The sequence below is a fragment of the Chaetura pelagica genome, unplaced genomic scaffold (genome assembly GCF_000747805.2).
Source record: "Chaetura pelagica isolate M959 unplaced genomic scaffold, ChaPel_1.0 scaffold119, whole genome shotgun sequence".
NCBI lineage: Eukaryota > Metazoa > Chordata > Aves > Apodiformes > Apodidae > Chaetura > Chaetura pelagica.
Genome location: NW_009954406.1, coordinates 2536590 through 2557860, shown reverse-complemented (window position 1 = coordinate 2557860; position 21271 = coordinate 2536590). Strand labels below are relative to the sequence as shown.

Below are 21271 nucleotides of genomic sequence, written 5' to 3'. Positions count from 1 at the left end.
GCTTTTATTTGCTCAATTATATATATACATACATTCTTTCTCATATTTCCCTTTGTGAAAGAAAAACAGTGCAATGACAAACTGAATTTGATATAGGCATTTCTAACCCTGCTGTACAGCATACTTCATCAGAGCTCTGCATATATCTTAAAAGCAACTTCTTGGAAGTTATTCAGTGCCCTTGTTTTGCATAAAAATCAGGTTTTGAACCCTTAAATGGGGCTTAGAGAAGGCTTCCTCTTATTTATTTTATCTTACTATCTTTATTTACAAGAAGTTACATGGAAAAGACAAGGGGTAATGGGCACAAGTTGCTCCTGGGGAGATTCTGATTGGACACAAGTAAACTTTTCACCATGAGGACAATCAAACATTGGAGTAGTCTCTTGGGGAAGTGGCAGATCCCCCCACATTGGATAGTTTTAAGTCTCAGCTTGACAGGGTGCTGAGCCATCTCATATAAACTAGAGTAGTACCTAAAAATGTTGGCTCAGATGATCCTTGAGGTCCCTTCCTACCTGGTGTTCTATGATTTTCTGATTCTCTGATCTTTAATTCAGATGAACATGTAAAACCATCTGAATATGTTGACTGTGTGAAAGGAGAAGTTTATAATGTGCTTTGAAGCTCTGGAAAACACATCTAGCTGCTACGAGTGCTCAAGAAGCTTTTTCATCCTCTACTGGTGACAGTGATTATTTGCTGAGCAATACTTTACACACGTGAAATATGAACACAGTAAATATGAACTTTACTCTGCATGTTTCTAAATCATTACTGAAATGTGGAAAAATGTATTTTATATTTGTTTTGCAATAAAACCAGCTGCTAGGTTACCCCTATATTTATTTACTAAAAGCGCCATTTTTAAACTCAATCTTTTACCAAAGTCATAAAAGCATCATCTGTATATCCACAGTAAATTGACTTCAGTTCCTTTGCAGCTATTTCTCTACTTCAGTAACTGAACATAGTAAAAGATAATATAAGTAGGGTGCCTACTTCAGCTTCCCCTCTGAATCCTGCAGCTCTTTTGGAGAGTAGAGAGAACCTTATTGTCAGGGCACCATAAGCCATTGTGGTACTTAGCACTACAACTTCCAAGATTTGTTGTGGTTGGTTTTTGTTGTTTCATTTTCAGACATTTTCCCAAATGGCAAACCTGGAGTGAGATCCATGTGGACAGTGTTCCTAAATTTTAATTTTTATTCTTATTTTTTAACTTCCTGAAGCACAGTTTAGCCATTTGGGAGACCCAGGGGTGAAGAGCATTGGTGAAAGTGTTTATCTGAGGGAACTCCTTGAACTCCTTACCACAATGAAATTGACTATTTGTACAACACTCCACATCACAAAGTGGAGGAATGAACTGAGCATGGGCAAGTGTTCTGAGTTAACTGTTAAATAACCATGAGGAAACATGTCTTTTCAGAGCGAAACAAAGATTTTACCATTCTAGCAGTCTGTGTCATGACAAAACAGCTCCTGTTTGCATTATGAGCTGCTGTGAAAGTACAGTTGTGTTTTGATCTTGCAAGGAACTTGATGCTGGTTTGAGCAGTCTGCTAGCAGTGCATAAAGCCATTGTGAGATTGGAGCATTGTAGTCTACTGTGGCTAATGTACTTATTTGCCTTTCCTACCTTTACTAGATAGCTATAGCTTGATTTCCTGAAAGAGTGGGTATAGCCATTTACAAAAAGACTCCTTATTTATTGTCTAAAAAAATTTGTATTTAGCCTATCTTTTTTATTACAAGCTACCTTGGAATATCACGTCAGGATGGCAATACTAATGTATTTTATCATTACCAGAAGGTGAGTCTTTCAGTAACACTGTTAAAAAAAAAAAATCCATTTAGAATATTCAGAATCCATACACTTTCTATAAATCACAATTTTAATTTTTCATTAATATTTGAAAATTATATAAACCATTTTAAATCAGAGTAGAAACGTATCTTTAGAGGCAAAATAGATGAACTATGTGAAAGGAAAAAAATGAAGAGGGAAAAGCCTATAACAGAGTTTCAGTGGCTTAAAACAGAAAGACGTGATTTTTAAGATCAGAGGTAAACGAGAAGTTTAGTTACTTAACAATTAGTGCCTTGAGACTAAATTGCAGTTATTACCATTTCCTTTTTGTCAATCAGGTTTCACCAGTTTTAACAGAGCTGCCGACACGTTGAATACCTCTAGTATCCAACCAGACCCCCAGGGAGACCCTGGTGAAGAATGGAATGCTACAGCAAAGACTTTTTATGATTCTTCTTTTCCCACAGAACATGTAAGTCAATTAAAAATATTGCGGACCAGACCTCAGTGAGCTAATTCCACAGATATTTGTACAACTGTAAGCATCTGGATACTTTAAGACTGAGTCAATCTACAAAATAATATCAAAAGGGCAACAAGGCACCATTTTTCACAATTAAGGTTGATAGAAAGCAGCAGGAAAAAGTCACAGCATATGAATCAAACAGATGCTAACCAGTCTGTTTGGGAGGGGAGGAAGAGGGTAGTTCATTGTGTACCCTAATAAAAATCATCACCTACAGTAAAAGTAGAGGGTAAAAAAAAAAGGGAAAGAAAAAAAAGTAACATGTCAAAGTATAAAAACATTGTTTCCATTATTACTTGATAGGAACATGTTATTTGAAAGAATCAGTGAAGGACTGAAAATTCACCAGATCTATGAATTACAGCCTGTTTATTCTATGCTGCAGTGATGTGGTGCCATATTTGAAGCTATCTTATTTAGTAGGATGACATTACACAAATGTGTAAGAGCAGAGAATTAAACCTACAGTTTCCCTGCAAGACAGCTTCATTTAGGAATGCTCTAGCAATAGCTTATCCTCCATTTTTAGATCTATGTTATACTGTGGAGCTTGACTTGACCTAATGCTAAACATGCTCTTCAAAAGTGATACAATGATTGAGAGCTGTAATGACCTCCCTTTTTAGAAGAGGTACTAGAGGTATTTCTCAGGTAGTTCTGCCTGTCTTTTTTTGGATGAGCTTTGAGGTCAGGGTGTATAATGTTTTCAAGTGACAAATCTGGCAGACTTGAGTGGACTAATGAGCTGTCAATGCCATTAGCATTCAGATTCTCTGAAATTCAGAAGCAAAGACTGATGTTTTAATTGCTCAGCTTACCTCACATGACTCTACTTGGGAATGCAATTAGATGCATTTTTTCACCACACATAGTGGTGATATTTACTGTGCGTTTTCTCACTTATATGGAGCCAGGGATTGAGAAAACTAAAATACCTAATCTACAGCTAATACAAGGCTGTATTGCATTATCTGATTGTGATTATATCTGCTTTGTCACCTCCAAACTAAAGGTCCTTATGTGCTAGCTGAGTAAAAGCTGAGATGGACAAGATCAGAGTGCCTGGCTGCTTTGACCTTAGATTATTTTCCAAATACTTAATCTAGGAAATCTCAGTCTGGGATATTGCAGACCATTCCCCTCCCTTCTGTGTTGGTGTCCTTCTAATACCTTCTGTTCTCAAATTTGTCGTTTTTATGACCGATATGAAAAAGCTGCTGGGAGATTAAAAATAGGCTCAACAGTCTTTTTTTTGCTGCTCAGTTTCTTTTTTTGATTCAACATGTGTGATTATAACTAGAGCAGAACTATTATGCTCTCTACAATTTGGGCAGTTTCATTCAAACAATTTACTCTAAAAATGATAAAAATTAAAAATAAATCCTAGGGGTGCACTTAAAATTCTAGTATAACTATGAAGACCTGTTTTGAAGATCAGTCTCTGCATGCCCGAGTACCAAGGAAAGGATGAATAAGCATCCTCAGCTCAGTTTAAACTTAAGTCCCTAACATGCAGTCATACTATTCAATAATGAGTGTTTTTTCATGTGTGTCCCATAGGATGCAATGACAATAAGACACATTTTACTTGTATTTTATCATGAAAATGCTGAGGCCTTTTAGTTTGAGAGTTGAGGTTATATTTTTAAGCTTTATTCTAAACCCTCCATCACAGAACTGTATAAAAATTCTATGTATGTTACACAACTACGATTATTTCTCCAAAGAGGTCTAATGCTTGTTGTCTTCAGTAAAACCCAACTAACAGGGCGTGGGTTTATTTTACCGGAAAATTTCACTTCCACACGTGGAAGACCTAAAATGAAAGGTTTTCTCTTGGAATATTAGGAGAGATGCAGCCATATGTGCTACTCCAGAGATTTTGACTAGTGGCTTGCAATGAAGTATGATCTGTGTCTTTCAGAAGCCTTAGAAAAGAGCATGGGAGATTTAACAGGTTGAAAACATTATTGCTCAAAATAAAGAAGTTATTTTCTCATTGAAATGGTGATTATAGTTGTTACTGCCCTGAAGTATTAGTGTCCTCAGCTGCATGACAGTAATGTTGCTACAGATAGGCTAAGTGAACAATTTGCATAAAGTTTATTGCTCATATTTTGAACATCAAGAAATGCTTGTGTGCCACCAGAGGAAAGTTTTAGCATGAAAATCATGTGCTAAAATAAAGGCAGGCCTGATAAAGACTTTGTGGCTTACAGGCTGGCTCAGGCACAGTTCCCTAGTACTAGAAAAATTGAGCAGAGGAGGAAAGGCTTAGCTTGTGATCCCTCTCAGAGCATTAGCCCAGCCAGCAACCAAAGTATTTGATGTCACATTACAGAACCCCAGGAGCCAGAACAATGCTGGCTCTGTGTCACATGGCTTGTTGTGTACCTGTGCTGGGGCAGGTGCTACACACTGGCCTCCCTGGGAGGAGGAGCTGGGTGAGCAAAAAACTGTGTTGAGAGATGTGCTTGATTTGGACAGATATGAAGTATTAAAACCATTCAAAGAGCAGAAATATTTTTAACATAAAACCCCCGACCTATTACAAACCCTGTGAGAGTTGATAAGGTTTGCTTTCTAATCTATACAGCAATCACAGAGGGAGTTAACACTATAAACCTCATGATTTGGGGTTTTGTTAATCAAATGCTTGCATAGCAATAGAGATGTCAATTGCAACATTAAACTGTTTAATTAAACTATTTATTTTGCTAATCTATGGGAGATTTAACAGGTTGAAAACATTATTGCTCAAAATAAAGAAGTTATTTTCTCATTGAAATGGTGATTATAGTTGTTACTGCCCTGAAGTATTAGTGTCCTCAGCTGCATGACAGTAATGTTGCTACAGATAGGCTAAGTGAACAATTTGCATAAAGTTTATTGCTCATATTTTGAACATCAAGAAATGCTTGTGTGCCACCAGAGGAAAGTTTTAGCATGAAAATCATGTGCTAAAATAAAGGCAGGCCTGATAAAGACTTTGTGGCTTACAGGCTGGCTCAGGCACAGTTCCCTAGTACTAGAAAAATTGAGCAGAGGAGGAAAGGCTTAGCTTGTGATCCCTCTCAGAGCATTAGCCCAGCCAGCAACCAAAGTATTTGATGTCACATTACAGAACCCCAGGAGCCAGAACAATGCTGGCTCTGTGTCACATGGCTTGTTGTGTACCTGTGCTGGGGCAGGTGCTACACACTGGCCTCCCTGGGAGGAGGAGCTGGGTGAGCAAAAAACTGTGTTGAGAGATGTGCTTGATTTGGACAGATATGAAGTATTAAAACCATTCAAAGAGCAGAAATATTTTTAACATAAAACCCCCGACCTATTACAAACCCTGTGAGAGTTGATAAGGTTTGCTTTCTAATCTATACAGCAATCACAGAGGGAGTTAACACTATAAACCTCATGATTTGGGGTTTTGTTAATCAAATGCTTGCATAGCAATAGAGATGTCAATTGCAACATTAAACTGTTTAATTAAACTATTTATTTTGCTAATCGCATTCTAGTACAAGGTCTTTTTTTTTTTTTTCTAAATCACACCCTTCTGTACCAAGTCTTATGTTAAGGTTTGGTGTATAAATCTATCTTTGTCATTACCAACTTTTCTAAATTAAAGCTGAAGCAAGCACTTCAAAATAAACACATTTTTTCCAACTAACTCTGTTCACCTTTACTTGCTTGCTTAATGCTCACCAATATCCAAAAATCTGAACCTTTGTACCTGAATTTCACTGGATTAACTGCTAAATTTGTTCTGTCAGATGAGATTTGCTGCCTTGCAGCACGAGCAGAAGTCTTCTCACACAACTGTAACTCCAGCAAGTGAAAGTGCACTGAGGGATGAGGACAGCTGTTCAAATTGTAACTCCACTGTGCAAACCCAAATAGAAGAAATTGAGAAACTCCTGAATTTGGAGAGACTTCATTCAGCAAGAAAAAGAAAATACGAAGAAGGCGAGTGAAGATCAGTGGAAGGAGATAAAAAGGATCTTTCAGGCACAGATAAATCACTTAACATAAAACAGATTTGTAGAAGTATCCCTACAGAATATGGTATCTGTGCACAGTGCTTTCATGTTTTAATACAATAGACCTTTTTTAATGTTAAAAAATTGATACAGTTCCTAATGATAGTGTTAGTTCCTTGTTTCTGCAATCCAATCCAAGGTATTATGGGTTTTCCACAAAGTTTAAAAGTTCACAAGTTAATGTTTTAATATCCATTAAGTAAAATTAAATAATTACTTGAGAGTACCCTCTTCCTGCTCCTCACAAGTTTTGGCTGAAATTCCTCAATTTGGTTTCTTTGTTAAACTGGTTTTCAAGCAAAATAAGCTGCAACTGTTTAAAAATACAATGGTTCCTACAAAAATTTGTATCAACTTACAGGAGTTCTAATGGGCTGAACAAAAAAATCTTCTGCTTACCTTTACTGCCAAATTATTAAATTTATCTGTTGTAGTTAATTCCGTATCAATAAGGTCTCATTCAACACTAAAGCATCAGGTATGATTGACAGAGACAAGGCTGCAGATCTTGCTTCACACAACTTCCCTTCTAACTGGCTCACATTCTTCCTCCCTTCATGAATAAGGGAAATTTTCTTTTACTTTACAACTACTTGCACTATCATTTTGCTGATCTCCCACCTCTTGCAAAGAAAGATCCTCATATTGTAAATTTAAACAAGAACAGAAGAAGTATAACCAATATTGCAACTGTTTGTTGGTGCTAATGATTCAAGAAAATCAACAGAAGGTATTTCCCATTATTACTTTTATTGCTTTTCTTGTGTTGGAATTTAGAATATTTGTCTTCTTTAAACCAATTGTATACATTAGGAAACAACAGTTGTCAAAGTTTTGAATAAATTTAATCTCAAGTGACATGACTAGGTAAAAAAAATGTTTTAGGTGTCTGAGAGACTGAGGAGACTGTTTTTCACTTGATTCAAGTTTTGTTTCCAGGTGTTTAGAGTGTCATACAATTGCTGCCACTGCTGCTTTCCAAAAGTCCGATGTGTGCTGTGACTAGAGAAGTAAAACAAAATGGGAAGATGATTACTAGATGTCATGCTCACCTAAGAATTCTGTTACAGCATTGCTTTACTTTCACAAGTGAACAGGGAAATGTTTATTTTCTCTATATAAAGGGCTGCACTTTACTACTCAGAGAATTCTGTAGCCTTCCCAAATATTTAAAGCAACAACAGCCATTAGTATTCTTGTCACTATTAGGTCATTAAATGAAATGTGCTGGAAAATAGGACTCTTTCATTAAATAAGCTAATCACATTCAGTGTGAGCTTTAATAAAATTATGATAAATAGCAACTATTTAACTACCAGCAACTGATAGGAACAATACCTGGCTTCTAGTTAAAATATTCTACAAATGTAAGTGAAATAATTAGAACATACTAAGTTCTGCAAAATGCTATGAAGAATTAAGTCTTACCTGACAACTACTTTCCTCTGTGTCTGATCTATTTTGCAGTACACCATCTTTGTCTTTACAGCTGCAAAAAAGCAATGCTGTTTTAAGCAATATTTTCAGGATTGTGCAAAGGTATTTAACTGCATTGAAACTGTTCAAAATTAGAGCAATACGAACATGAAAACACAGAGGTTGACTTAATATTGTTGTGCTGTTGGTTTTAACGGTCTAGTAGGCAGAAAAGCAAGATGATGTAACAAGATGAAGATCATGCATGAGTCCTATTGTTTGGTGCCAGTCTATTAAAGCAATATCCTGTATAGTTTTTATGAACTTTTCTCCCCTACAAACACATCCTGTTTTAATGACAACAAAGCCAGATGACAAATTTAAACCTCAAACAATTTACTAGTTCTATAAAGAATTACAGCCCATCACTGAAAAGAAAAAGACTATTTAGAAGACAACAGTTACGTGTATTTAAGCACAAAGTTTTGCAGCTGTATCTTGCAACAAACACAAATTAAAAATGAATGTTTCTGAAAATATAACATTAGCTTAGAAGACTATAAAAAGTCTAGTCCATTAGCACTGTGTGAAGTATGGAACGGCAGTTCTTACCATCAATAACAAATGCTTCAACATCATCAGCTCCAATCTGAAGTTCCTGTTGCATTGTATCAAATGATATTTCTTTACACTCTACAGCCATTCCCATGAAAGTAAGTAGCCTCATTTTTGCCATATTGTGTTCATGCAACAATCCTGTGGAGAAGTGTTCATAGCTTATGGATATTGATTATAATTCAACAATCAATTACTATGCTTTTCATGTTTTTTACCATATATGCTTCCAAGAATTTAAAATTTATTTCTCATCACAAAAATACTCCACCTGTCCTTACCAAAAATTTCTGTAGGTAAAACATTAATTCTTGCACCTTCCTTTTTTTTTGGTAAAATAGCTAGTTTAGTTGAGAATGCATCAAAGGGCTCATTGTCAGTAAAAGGTAGTAAGTATTTACAAAAATGAAGCACAGAGATTTTTTTTTGGAACAGTAAATACATCACCTCAACAGAATTTTAGGTGGTGAGGGTGCAAGTGAAATTTTCAGTCACATCTGGAAATGGAAAGTACACCTCTGGTAATGTCATGATCTTCTTACACCATCACTGCTCATTCTCATGTAGTTGATGAAAATAAACCTCTCCCAGTAATGGTTTGACAACATTTTTGTGCCAAAAAATGTGTTTTGGCACCAGCTTAACTGTTTTATTATACTACAGCAAAAAAAGCATCATGAGTCACATCATCTAGGGTGGCAAAAAAGTGTCCTTCAAGAAGAGAGGAACGGGTATTAAAAGTGAGGTTAGACCTTTTACATGATTGTGTGACTGGCAACACAAGGAATTGAGCCAAGGGCTTGTACATCTAAATCAGAGACCATTTTCCTGAAAAGAATCTAGGTCAACAAAGCCAAGACATTGAGATGAATGAACCAAGACATCTCTTAATCTGAGTTCTGTGAGGTACCAACTAAGATTTCAGAGGCAGTTTGCTTAAAATCAACATCAATAATTTTGGTTTTGAATGGTGTTATAAACATTTGCATTGCTCCAGTAAATATTTAAGTTTGGAATTTATAGCATAAATACATGCACTAATTTATAACATAAAAATCCATACACTAGTAAGAAAGCACATTAGTGCAGGACACCATGTTGTGTTAATTAGCTATAATTATGATGCAGGTTCACTGTTTGGCACTGATTCAACAAAAACGTGATCACCATAATTCATACCAACAAGAAGCACCAACAACTATACCTAACTGGGTTTAATGGAACTCTACAAGCATCAAGAAATCAATTAGCACACATTAACCCTAATTAACAAATGCAAATGAGATGCTGATTAACTTTCCGAAAAAGACTGCTGATAACACCAGATTAAATGTGGACATGTTAGGGCGATTCAGTTGACACTGATAGTGCTACTGTTGGCCTAAGTTGTCAGCATTAATAAAGCAACAAATTGTAACAAACTGATGCCACCTGTAGGAGCCTTCACTGCACAGCTTTCAGAGACTAGTTTTAATTGGTCCTGATCCAGGAAAGGTTAGAACTAAAGTTGATGACTGTACTGTCACTGAAAACATCTTATTATTTTCCCTTTACTTTAAAGACCCATATCTTGGCAAGTTATTTTTTAAAATAATCTTTAAAGCATAGTTAAAAATCTGTTTATTTTGGGGAGCAGATGATAGGTGTTCTAAACAATTTTTGAATGCCTCACCTAATAATTGTATTCTACATATTTAATTCTACAATTCTATAATTCTATAATTAATTCTATAATTCTATACCAAACTGCCCTTATTTTTCAAAGGCATGGCTGAAACACTCAGACCAAGTTCCTAGCACTCTAGTTTGCACTGCCTCACAATCTCTACTTTGTCCACTGCTCAAAGAAATTCAGAATTTTCTGAGTACAACATAAATCAGGTGAGAAATCAAGATCATAGAAGTAAGGCTGTCTTTCAAAACAGCCACATAGATATTAGAGGATTTTACTACGATTATGTGAATCCTAGATATCCTGAAAATGCACACACCGTATACTCAGAGAGATGAACACCTACAGGGAGGCAAAACAAACCATGCCCACTGTATATTACACAACTAATACCATGTATATGTGTCATTATTCTTCCAGAAATTTATTCACATATAAGCACAGCAGCATTTTCAGCAAATACTTCTACGGACAAATAACAGATAAGCCATTTCAATACATAAAAATAAGCACAATGCAAAACTCATTTTTCCCTAAGAAATAAAACAGTAAGTCTTCTACATAGCTGATGTTCAAATAAACATGACGAAAAGGATGCTTATCCTATAAACACATTTACAGACTACCAAAACCTTGCTCCTAATTCCATCCCTCAAAAAAATCCTGAAGTTTCCATCATTTTAATACCCAAAGTACCAGCATTTTAAAGCTTTGAGGGTAATTATTCTCAGAATTGTACCACACTCCATTAAACAAAATAATGCATGTGTTAAAAGGCTGCACTAAACTCTGTTTTACTGAATCTCTGCCTTTCCTCAAACGCATTCAGCTGGTATTCAAGTGTCACTTCAAAATCAAAGTTATAAAAAAATATAAATCTGATTTTTATGGAAACATTTATTCATTACCAATATGTCAAAACCTTAATGCAGTCATAAAAAAATCTGCATCATTGAGCAATTTCTGCATTGTCACTGACCCCTGTCCTAAAAAGCTGGAATATAAAAAACGTCATTTTAATGCATGCAATAGCTTATGAACCAGTGCTCCTTTGCAACAGTCAATTACACATCAACGGGGGAGTGTCAAAGTGTTAATTACTACTCCTTTTTTCCACAGTGTGTAAATAAAGAGGGTGCTGACATTAACATTCCATCACATTGCTTCATGTGATGAAACAAATTAACTGGGACAGACTGGCTTGCTAGGTCTAATGCACCAGCACACACAGACACACACATATCATTTGTGTGGTTTATCTCGCTGTTCAGAAGTATTTGCTGCTATGAAGTTATTGATCATAGAAAAATTGTAAGAGGTATACACAAGGTGCTGGCTTACTCAGGACAGTCATGATCTCTGGCCTAGCTTGGAGTGTCAATGCATTAAAATTCCCTTCTTAAAAGGTAAAACAGCTTGTCCTAGTAAAACAAACTGCAGCTAGATGTTCCATTTACAATCTAGTAGAGATTGGAGTCTACAAACTCAAGCCATTCTTTAAAATGCCTATTAAATTTCCTTGGCTTCAATATATGGGCTCAAACTGAAGCACTTTGCAGCTTCCATATCTTTAGCCATGAAAACAGACATTCAATGATCTGAAAACTTACCAAGGGAGTCAATGAAGTCTTTGTTGTTCTGATAAAACTTGACATAGGATGCTAGTTTAGCACTTACAAAAATTGTCAAGAGCTAGAAGATGGAAAACAAATACAAGAACAGTTTAAATATTACCTATGTTTCCCTCTCTGCAGCCTGGGAATATACATACATACATACATATATTTATGTAAAAAAACCTATTGGTATTGAACAGAAAAACAAACCATTAACAGGTAAAAGTCTGTCTTCTATCAGTAGTTGAGGGCAACCTGTGCTGAACTTCGTGCCTCTTCTCAGACCTGAAAGGCAGCTTTGCTACAGAACTCAAGCAAGGGCAGGATTTGTAACTGAGTTTTCTGAAACTTCTAAAGGAAAACATTTCACGTGTAATGCTCTCATTTTTTAATTCCAAAAGCGCTAAAAGAAACAGTACATTGATCTGAATGTTACTAACATAATAAGTATTCTAATGAATTTCAAAAGACATTAATAAAATAAGGCACTCCACAGATATCAAACCATCTTGCTAAAAACAAAGTTACTTACATCATGAATAAGTTCTCCTTCCAAAAATTTGACTGGTTTTAAGGCAAGAAGATGATCAAAAAGAAAGGTATTTGGGTCCTTCAATGCTCGTACAATACATCTAATTAGAAAAGGAAAATGCTTATTTTTATAGCAATCCATATTTCTATGAATAAAAGTAACTCAATTTGTTTTTCTTTGCTTTCTAGAAAACACCCAAGGATCTTCAATTATGCTTAAATATAAGACATGTCACATTGCAATTTTAATATTCATTTTGCAGATGAAAAAAAAACAAGGAACAAAAAGCATTAAGTAATTTGACTAGAATCACAAATGAAATTTGCCAGGTGGTAAGACCACAGATCATCCTACCACTTCCATCTATGCATTTACTTCCAGCTAAACCTTCATTCCTAGAGGTAATTTTACTGTCCTAAAATTTCATAGAATTGTTTAGGAAGATTAATTATCCTTGAATACGTGACACAAAACAGATAAAATCCCAGTACCAAACACTGCAAGGCCTATGATTCATCTGTTGCAGCTCCAGACTATAAACAGACCTGAAGTGTTTCTAGAACTCTAGATGAAAGCCTTTGTTCAGCAGCACATTAGAAGACTTAGTGCTACACTGACTCTGACAGCCTAGACCACAACAGTGCCGCACAACATATGCCCAGAAGAACCCAAGGCCTGCACAGACAAAGCAATATCATCAGGCCTAGGCAGGCGTGTTCCTTCAGCTGTAAAAGGCCTCATATTGCTGTGGGGTAGTCAATGAAATTGTCATTTATATGCAGAAACTTCAGTTTTCAAATGAGTCATCCTGATTTTCCTGCATGCTCAAGAATAAACAACTCCCTTGAGAAGTGCTGGCTTTTGGCAGAACTACATGACTTACTAATTCCTAAAAAGAATCATCATAGGTAATATGTGAAAGTACAAGCTTTCACTCCTATTGGCCAATGGGGAAAATATGCTGTTAAGAATCAATTTACTCCCAGCTTGTCCAACAAGTTTATTTCTGTGCAGTTCACATCCTTAGTACTTGCTCTTAGAAAAGAGACCAAGAAATTCTTTTCAACTGAAAATGCTACTTGAAAATAAGATGCCAAGTTAGAGAATCAAAAAAATCAGGAAGCAAAAAGTCTGAAATAAAGAATGCCAATTCAAATTTTGATTGCACAGTTGATGTAAACAACACCTTTACCTGACGCTGATCTCTCAGCAGTACACCTGTGCAGTTACACAGTGCATTAAACCTGGGAACAATGAAAGCTACCTTAGACTGAACAAATAAACAAAAGTCAGCCACGCTATAGAAAAAAGGCTGTGGCAAGGCCCTTGCCTGCCTGGCCATTTGATACTTTCAATAGTAAGGTGATCAACATAATTTAGCAATTGAGAAAAAGTTACTTTTAAGGAAACAAGGAAGTCAGTATTACCTGTGAGCATCAACTCTAGCCTGGGAGGCATTGTCCTCTGTGTAACTTCCCAGTAGTTCCACCATTACTTTTGCTGCAGTGTCACTGTAGGAGAAAAATAAAGTTACCTCAGGATTGCTGAAAAAATAGTTCAAACAAGACATTCAAATATTTAAATAATTCCATTATGATGTTATAGGTCAAATTAAATTACACTTGAAAAAGTTGTAGATGATCCATTTTAATTCTAGTGGAGAGAACAAATTAACTAGATGTATTCTTTCAGTTCTTGTTCTACAAAATGTTTATCTTCACCCTTCATTTCATTCTCTTAAATTGATAAATTACCTGCTGGTTATGGAAAAAGCTTTCTGAGCTAGGAACAGCTTTATATAGTTCACTAGAATACTCCTCTTATGCACATCTGGATTTAATCACTGCAGAGTAAGTAGCACTGCAAAGTTTATTTCAAATGTAAAATGGCATATCTTAAAGAATATTTATGGTCAGAAAAGTGGCTGTATAAAAGCTGCCTTTTCTTCCTTCACAGATTCTCTCTTCAAGTATTCAGAGTGAGAGCTGCTCATTTTACTGACAAAGTTAAGCAGCCGGCAATTAGACTGGCTTAGGCTGCCGTGAAGCAAGCAGCTCCCTACGCTGCACTGACAAGACAGCTTTTAGAAAAACAATTCATTCTAGGAAAATTGAGTAAACCTACTGCCTTGTCTACCCAGATTGTTTGTAAATAACAGCTCATCAATGTCACTACAGACCAGCTGCCAGACCCTTACTGTGTCACGTTAAGATTTTGATTTATTTTCACGTAACAGTTCTTGCCACTAGTGAGTGAGCCCAGCAACCGCGGAAGCTTTTTACAAAATGTTCAGCAAAAATATACACACACTGAATATGCTGGATATACACAAAAATCCATTTCCTATTTCTCATGGCTTACTAACTATTAAAATACAAGGCCGTGGCAGTTCTCCCTTAAAGAGAATACATTTTGCTGGTGCCTCAGGACAGGCTATGGGTCTTGATTCAACCAAACCTCGATAACAAGAGGCTGTGTTTGCAGACACCTCCAATGAACAGGCACTGACTGGTGACAGATTTACTGACAGGTATTTGCTCAGTGGACAGGAGGAAGGCTGAATACTGCTCTCCAGAGTACAGCAAGTTACAGTATAAAGCTAAGCTCTTCCTAAAAAGTCACTCAAATTCCAGATGCAGCAAATTGCCCCATGTTGTCTGATAGACCCACAAAATTTCCTTAAAAGAAAAATAAATAAATTGCACAGGGAAGGAAGGAACACAACATTCCCACTACATATTGTGTTGTGATAAGGGTTTAACCTATATAGCAGCACAGGTCTGAGTGGCTTTTATAGTACAATGACACTATCTTTATATGGGTATTTATTTTAAATCTCATAAAACTACTATCTGACAGCTTCTATATAAGGTAAAGTTTTGTGCTCCACAAGAATTAAAATTAAATGAAAACATTATTTTGCAGGTGCCTGACATGATGACATTTTGCTACAGGTATTAATAACCAGATTTGCCAGACTTGTTTGAACGTAAACTTGAGCAAGATCAACCCCACTCTGAATCCTGCCAGGCTAATAGCAAAGACCAGCTGTGAGCTGGTGCCTGGCATGGTATTCAGGGCCTCACAGCAGGGATCCACTCTGGAGCTCAATGCAAACCACGCATGCCTGTAAAACTCCATCTGTAGCTGGAAAGCAGGTTGTGTTACCTTCCAGTTTCATACCAACACAGCTAGGGAAATGCTGAAGAGGAAAACAGCTGAGGCACAAAACTCTACTGCAGATCCTTTACAGCAAGGAGCACAAGCAGCAGAGAAGGCACCTTATCTCCTGCAAAGCTCAGCTACCAAACACACATCTCAGAAACAAGCCACCCCAAGCACCTGTTTCCCAGCCACCACCACCAATTTTTTTCTTCAGTTGATCATGGGAGAGATAAAAATCCCTCTTCAAAGAGATCAAGAGGATTCTGATCACCAAAAAGAAGAAACTTTAGCCAGAAAGTGCCTGGAAAAAAACTGATAAACCAAACTTTCACTTATTGCTAGAGGAAAAGTAACATCACACAGAACATAATGCAGCATCTATTCTTCATCAGCTAACAAGCTGTTCACTACCAACTCATCCACTGGGGAAAAATCTACTAGCTATGAAAACCATCTCTTCTGCTGCACTGAGTGAAGTTAAAACATAAAACAACAACAACAAATTAAACTGAACAGTTTTCAACTATACGTTCTTTTTCCTTCATTATAAATCAACACATTAAGTGAGGTATGATTTTTATTACTTATTTTTCAGTTGCTCCTTATCTTCCCATACTGCTAGATAGGGCAACATTCCTGAGTGCTAAAGCTGGAATGCTCCTGAGAGTTTCCCATAGTATTGCAAATACTGCCCACTGATCCAGGAGAGTGAGCCAGGTCAAAGGTGCTAAGGTCACTTCTTGTTTTCTTTTCTGGAGAGAAGTGTAAGAGCTCTGAAAAATTGCCCTGCTCAGTGCAAAGCTTGCTACAACAGATGGCAAGGACACTGAGTGCAGGAGTAATATATCACAGGGTTTGTCCAAGTTTTTAATGCCTAACTTTAAAATATCACCTATTATTAGTAAGCAAAAACTATTTGGCAGCAGGGTTACTGGTAGCACTGGGAAGAAAAATTAGATGTATAATCCACAGTTTTGATAACAAGAATAGATAAAAATAGTTAGCTATTAAGTATGGGAATTAAGCTAGTTAAAACCTCTCAATAAAACAACTGCATAAGAAATGTTTACAAGACTAGAAGGCTTACAGAGTATCTGTGTGGTATTTCTGAAACCACATAAGCATAAAAATGCAGTGCTACTACCAGTGTAAGTCAGCAGGGTAGAGGTCCTGTGCTGCCTCACTATGAAAATTAAAAAAACTTGGAAAACAAACTCAAAGAGAGTGAATGGAAAGGCACGGTGCAAACAACACACACACACATCCCAAACAGCAGCAGGGACAGTTTAGACAGGCTGAAACTGTTGTGGAACTACATGCTGAAACCACTTCTGGATACCAGCCCACCTCTATAGCCCTGGCCAATGGAGTCAATACAGTCTATCACATCTGGAAGATAAACTGCTGACAGCTCTCAGTTAAGACTTACATCAATTTACAAGCATGATACACACAGGATTACTTCACATGCCAGAAAACACTGGTCTGCCAAGTTTGTTAGATCAAAGATGCTTCTTATGATCCAGGGTAATAATTTAAAATGGCCAAACAGGTATTCTGTGGACATTAATTTCCATGACTAGTGGAAAGCTCTGTCCTAAAGGTAATGTTTACATTATAAGACTGATTCTGTTAACTGTGATTGATAAGCCTCCCAACATCATTAAAAAAGAGATAGCACTACCATGCACTAAAACGTCAAAAGTGCAATTAAATAATAAACTTGGCATAATGCTACAATGCTGAAAGATTAATATTAATAGAAAGGAACACTTTTATTTTGGGAGCCTGCGGTTTGCATCTAATTCAATACTAACTTTAATATTCTTGGAAACACTGGTTTAATGCAAGAGTCCTACAAAAACATAACAAGGAAAAAAAACCAAACAGGTATAGTTGGATTGGATTTTCAGTACAGATTAATTCAAAAGTGCTGTGAGAAATACTTTCCCTAGAGATTACTTATAACACATTAACTTAAAATGCAGCCATCTAGTACCCATTATTTGTCTTTGATACCTTTTTTTGCAGTCTACTAGGACATCATACAGCAGTCTCAGAAGAGTGTGCTTCTTCTCTGTGCTGAGATTCCAGTCAGAGATCCATTTTCGGACCTAGGCAGAACACAAGTGAAAAAGAAGCACTGGGGGAAAAACCAAAATAAAATGGAAAATAGTTCTTTTTCTCTCAGGCAGAAAAGGATTGAAAACACATTGCACAGAGATTTCTCCCTCAGTCCTCTGACCCATCCTGAACCTGGAATTTTTCCCATGAGAAGCATAAAGTCTGTGCTCTCCATGTTGCTTCCTAAGCAAGGATGAGTGATTCCAATACACTCTGATTTCAGCGCAAGGGAGAAGAATCTGATGCCTCACTCCTGATCAAAGCTTCTCACTTTCACAGGAATCAAGCACACTCAACTAACTACATTCAGCATCAGAAATGGAAAAGAAATAGAAACTTTATTTAGATTCAGTAGACAGAGCTTCACAAGGTAAGAAATTCTGTATTAGGTGTTTATTTTTTCACTGAGAAATGGCAATTTCTAACAAGGAGAAACGGTTTGTATCAACTGACTAATTTGTAGTGAGGTGTAACATGGTTAATAACAAAGGCCATGACTAGGAAGCACCACATTAATTACCTGATCTAGCTCAGTTGGAATGTACTGGATGGCACCACATGACGAGGCCACTTTCAGAAGGCTGCAGTACACTGTGTATCTCACAGGAGTGTTCTTATCCATACCATGGAAGAGATTGCTCAGTCTAAGCCACAAACAAGAAAGGAAAAAAACAAGTTAAAGATGTTTCCAAAACTTGAACGGAGTGCACATCAATGTTTCTATGAAGGTGTGTGTTAGGACATGCAAAGCACCTGGTGGCACCTCACATCTTAAATGAATTGCAATGCAAAGGAAGTATATTCTATTTAATGAAAAATAAGGTAAAAAAAGAGTGCTTCCTGCAACAGACTTAGCACACTTGTGATTTCAAGATGTACAGCTGCAAGATACCATCATCTCCCTTCCCGCTGCACAATACTCACAGCTGCAGTCTCAGAGATGGGCGCTCTCCTTCCCGAAATTTTACTAACTTCTCACACAGGTTTTCAATCAGTGCTTCCTGTTTCTCAGGTTCCAGGATAAGAAGCAAAGAGACTACACTGTTCATCACACTCTCAACATCTGCACAAAACCAAACCAAACCAAAACAGACAGCTGTTTACAACCATGAGCAGCAACCATCATTAGCTATTTAGTGCTAGAGTTTCTTCTGCTTCACTTACTATTTTGCACTGACAAGAACTATAAAAAGAGAGAAAATACCAACATAACCAATCTAGATATTTATCAGAATGTATGGAAGATTTGGCTCATGAGGTCTTTCACTAACACATCTCCATGTAAAGCAAGAATTATCACTGTAAGGTCAAAACAGAATCTGGTATTTGATACCAAACTTGCTCCAAATTCTCTGTTCACACATAAGGCAGAAGAACTTTAGGCTTTGGTCTCAAAAAAACCAGTGGCTTCCTCCTGTACATCCAGAAAACTGCCCCACAGTTCTAAATTGGGAATACTAACACCTAGTGTTCAAGTGTCAAACAACATTTCACCAGAACCACATGGGAAAGTCAGATCACAGGAAAAATGCCTGCAGAAACAAAATATATACCAAAGCCTCGCAGCTCCGGTTGGAAGTGTGGGGTCACATCCTTGCCAAACAGGATTAGACAGATTTTGTGTTTTCTTTTCATGTCTGCCCAAATATCAGCTATGTAAGAACAAAATTCATTACAGCTGAAAAATAGTATTTATTCCCCAAAATGACACCTGGACATCAAACAGCAGAGCAATAACCTTCTCCAGTCTTCCATGCTCATTTACCTACAGTAAAAAGCAACATGAAAAAAACCAAACTTAAAAGTACTTCTTAGATTAACCATGCATTCTTGCAAACAACACTTATTATTCAAATTAGCAGTTGATTTTTCACATGTAAGAGTTCTTAAACGGAAGCTGTATGTTGGTACAGAGCCCAGGAGGCACAGAAAGACCATTTAAGGCAACTGCAGCACTGTCAGTGTCATTAAGACATATTAGTGCAGCTTCTATGGAGCTAGAGCCTTAACTCAAAAAGTTACCGACTACTGAATAACCCTAGTGTTTTCAGCTAATATTTATCAATTAACGTTTAGGCCTTCAAACTTCTATTTAAAAATGTCTAGTTTTAATTTTTGTTGTTACCTTATTTTTTGTCATTCTGCATCACAGCCATTGACTGACAGTCTGACTTTTATTGCATATCTCCTGAGAGAAAACCTATTTTATCTACAACTCGCTCAAAACAAGCACAGTCTAGCCTGATTTCCAACCTCTTCAAAGGGTGCTGGGTGTCTGGAGAAGGGAGGGGTAGAGTGCATTACATGGCAATGAGGGAAACAAGCACCTCCAGTTCTGGAAAGGTGCATCAATTAACTTGCAAGCCAAGCAATGTGCCTCCAAATTCTGCCAGCAGTGACTGTTTGACAGCACGGATGATGCTATGGTTAGCAAAACCAACCAGACTTTAAATGCAAACCTTTGTCATCCTCCTTCAGGCACACATCACAAACTTCAATAATCTGTGCCAAGTCCACATGAAGTCCACCTTCAGCATTTTCTTCAGAGATTTCTGCTCCTTTGGATTTTAAGTAAGCTCGAAGTTCTGCAGCCTTCATAGAAACAAACCAAAACAACAACACACACACAAAACAGAACAGCAAAGTAATTAAATTTCTTACAGATTTTTGTCCTGCAAACACTCCTCTGCTGCTTACTTACTCTTCCTCTCACTTCTCCCCACCATCCTGCATCCCACAGCTCTCCCTCTCCTCCACTGTACAACCCACACACCAGCTGGGTGTCAGGTGCTGGTTTTAGCAGTAACTGCACAGATGACACCACTGCTGAGTGTTCTGTGTGAACACGTCACTTACAACTAGTTAGAGGACAGGAGGCCCAGCAAGTTTTTGTGACAAAGATGTTTAAGTCTTATGACTTTTTTTATTACCTTTTACTCCCTCTGGAAACTCCAGGCAAAACAATAAAACCAGTTAGTTGCTTCTTCATCAGAAAAGAAAAACGATATAAGCAAAACCACTTTAGAGGAGGCAGAATGTACATTATTATTAGTCTTAATACAAGCTGAAGACAGCTCCCAACATCATGCCATCACTTGCCTTACTCTGCTAGTATTTAAACCTATGCCAAGAAAATTGTTTTCCTCTAGTGACAGGCTATGCACTAACTGCACAATCCAGGGTTTCAGCAGCAGCACCACAACCCTTTGGAGACAACCTGTAGGAAACATGCAACATCTGGCCAAGGGAAACTCTGCCCAGGATGCTACTGTCACCCCTGGTGTCATTTACATCAAGTTCCATGTCAAATCTTTAGGCTATGATAACACACAGTTAAATGCTCAGGGCCCTTCACTGGACTGAAGGTGTTTCAGACTAACCACTTGGTGGGGATTTACTAGACATTATGGCAAGAGGAAACTAGACTGAAGGCAAGGAGCTGTGTGTGCATGTCTGGCAGACTGCCAGCTGCGCGTACATACACCCCTTCGGAGACGTTGGGAATTACAAACTCTGACATTCACAGACAAAAGCTCCCATACCGAAGAACCCTGCAGAACCAAACTACATAACGCTCCAGCCCACCCCGAACCAGCTCTCCCCCCTGGGAACAAAGCACTAGGAAGGTGAAGCGCTGCGAAGCGTTCAGACGTATCTCGGGGTTTGCAGTTTGCTCGCTGCCCCTGTTCACCCCCCGGGAGACGCCCCGCTCACGGCACCAGGCAGGCCCAGCGGGGCGGGCCAGGGACGCGCCC

General features: G+C 37.5%; 2 protein-coding genes across 2 annotated transcripts in view; one reads left to right on the top strand and one right to left on the bottom strand.

Moving 5' to 3' along the window:
* The window catches only part of CCDC73 (coiled-coil domain containing 73), a 53673-nt gene extending 47363 nt beyond the window's left edge, over positions 1-6310 (top strand). The window contains exons 17-18 of the mRNA XM_010004269.1: positions 2152-2285; positions 6110-6310. Of these exons, the coding sequence (XP_010002571.1) occupies positions 2152-2285; positions 6110-6310 (335 nt within the window). The remainder of the gene's footprint in view (positions 1-2151; positions 2286-6109) is intronic.
* Positions 6311-7108: 798 nt separating this feature from the next.
* Positions 7109-20819, bottom strand: EIF3M (eukaryotic translation initiation factor 3, subunit M). Its single transcript, XM_010004268.1, has 11 exons — positions 20685-20819; positions 19976-20108; positions 18441-18579; positions 18037-18160; positions 17412-17506; positions 13655-13738; positions 12228-12327; positions 11690-11771; positions 8405-8548; positions 7805-7865; positions 7109-7378 (listed from the first exon to the last, which is right to left on the bottom strand). The coding sequence occupies exons 1-11, from the start codon at positions 20817-20819 to the stop codon at positions 7258-7260; spliced, it is 1218 nt and encodes a 405-aa protein (XP_010002570.1). The 3' UTR covers positions 7109-7257.
* Positions 20820-21271: the final 452 nt, after the last annotated feature.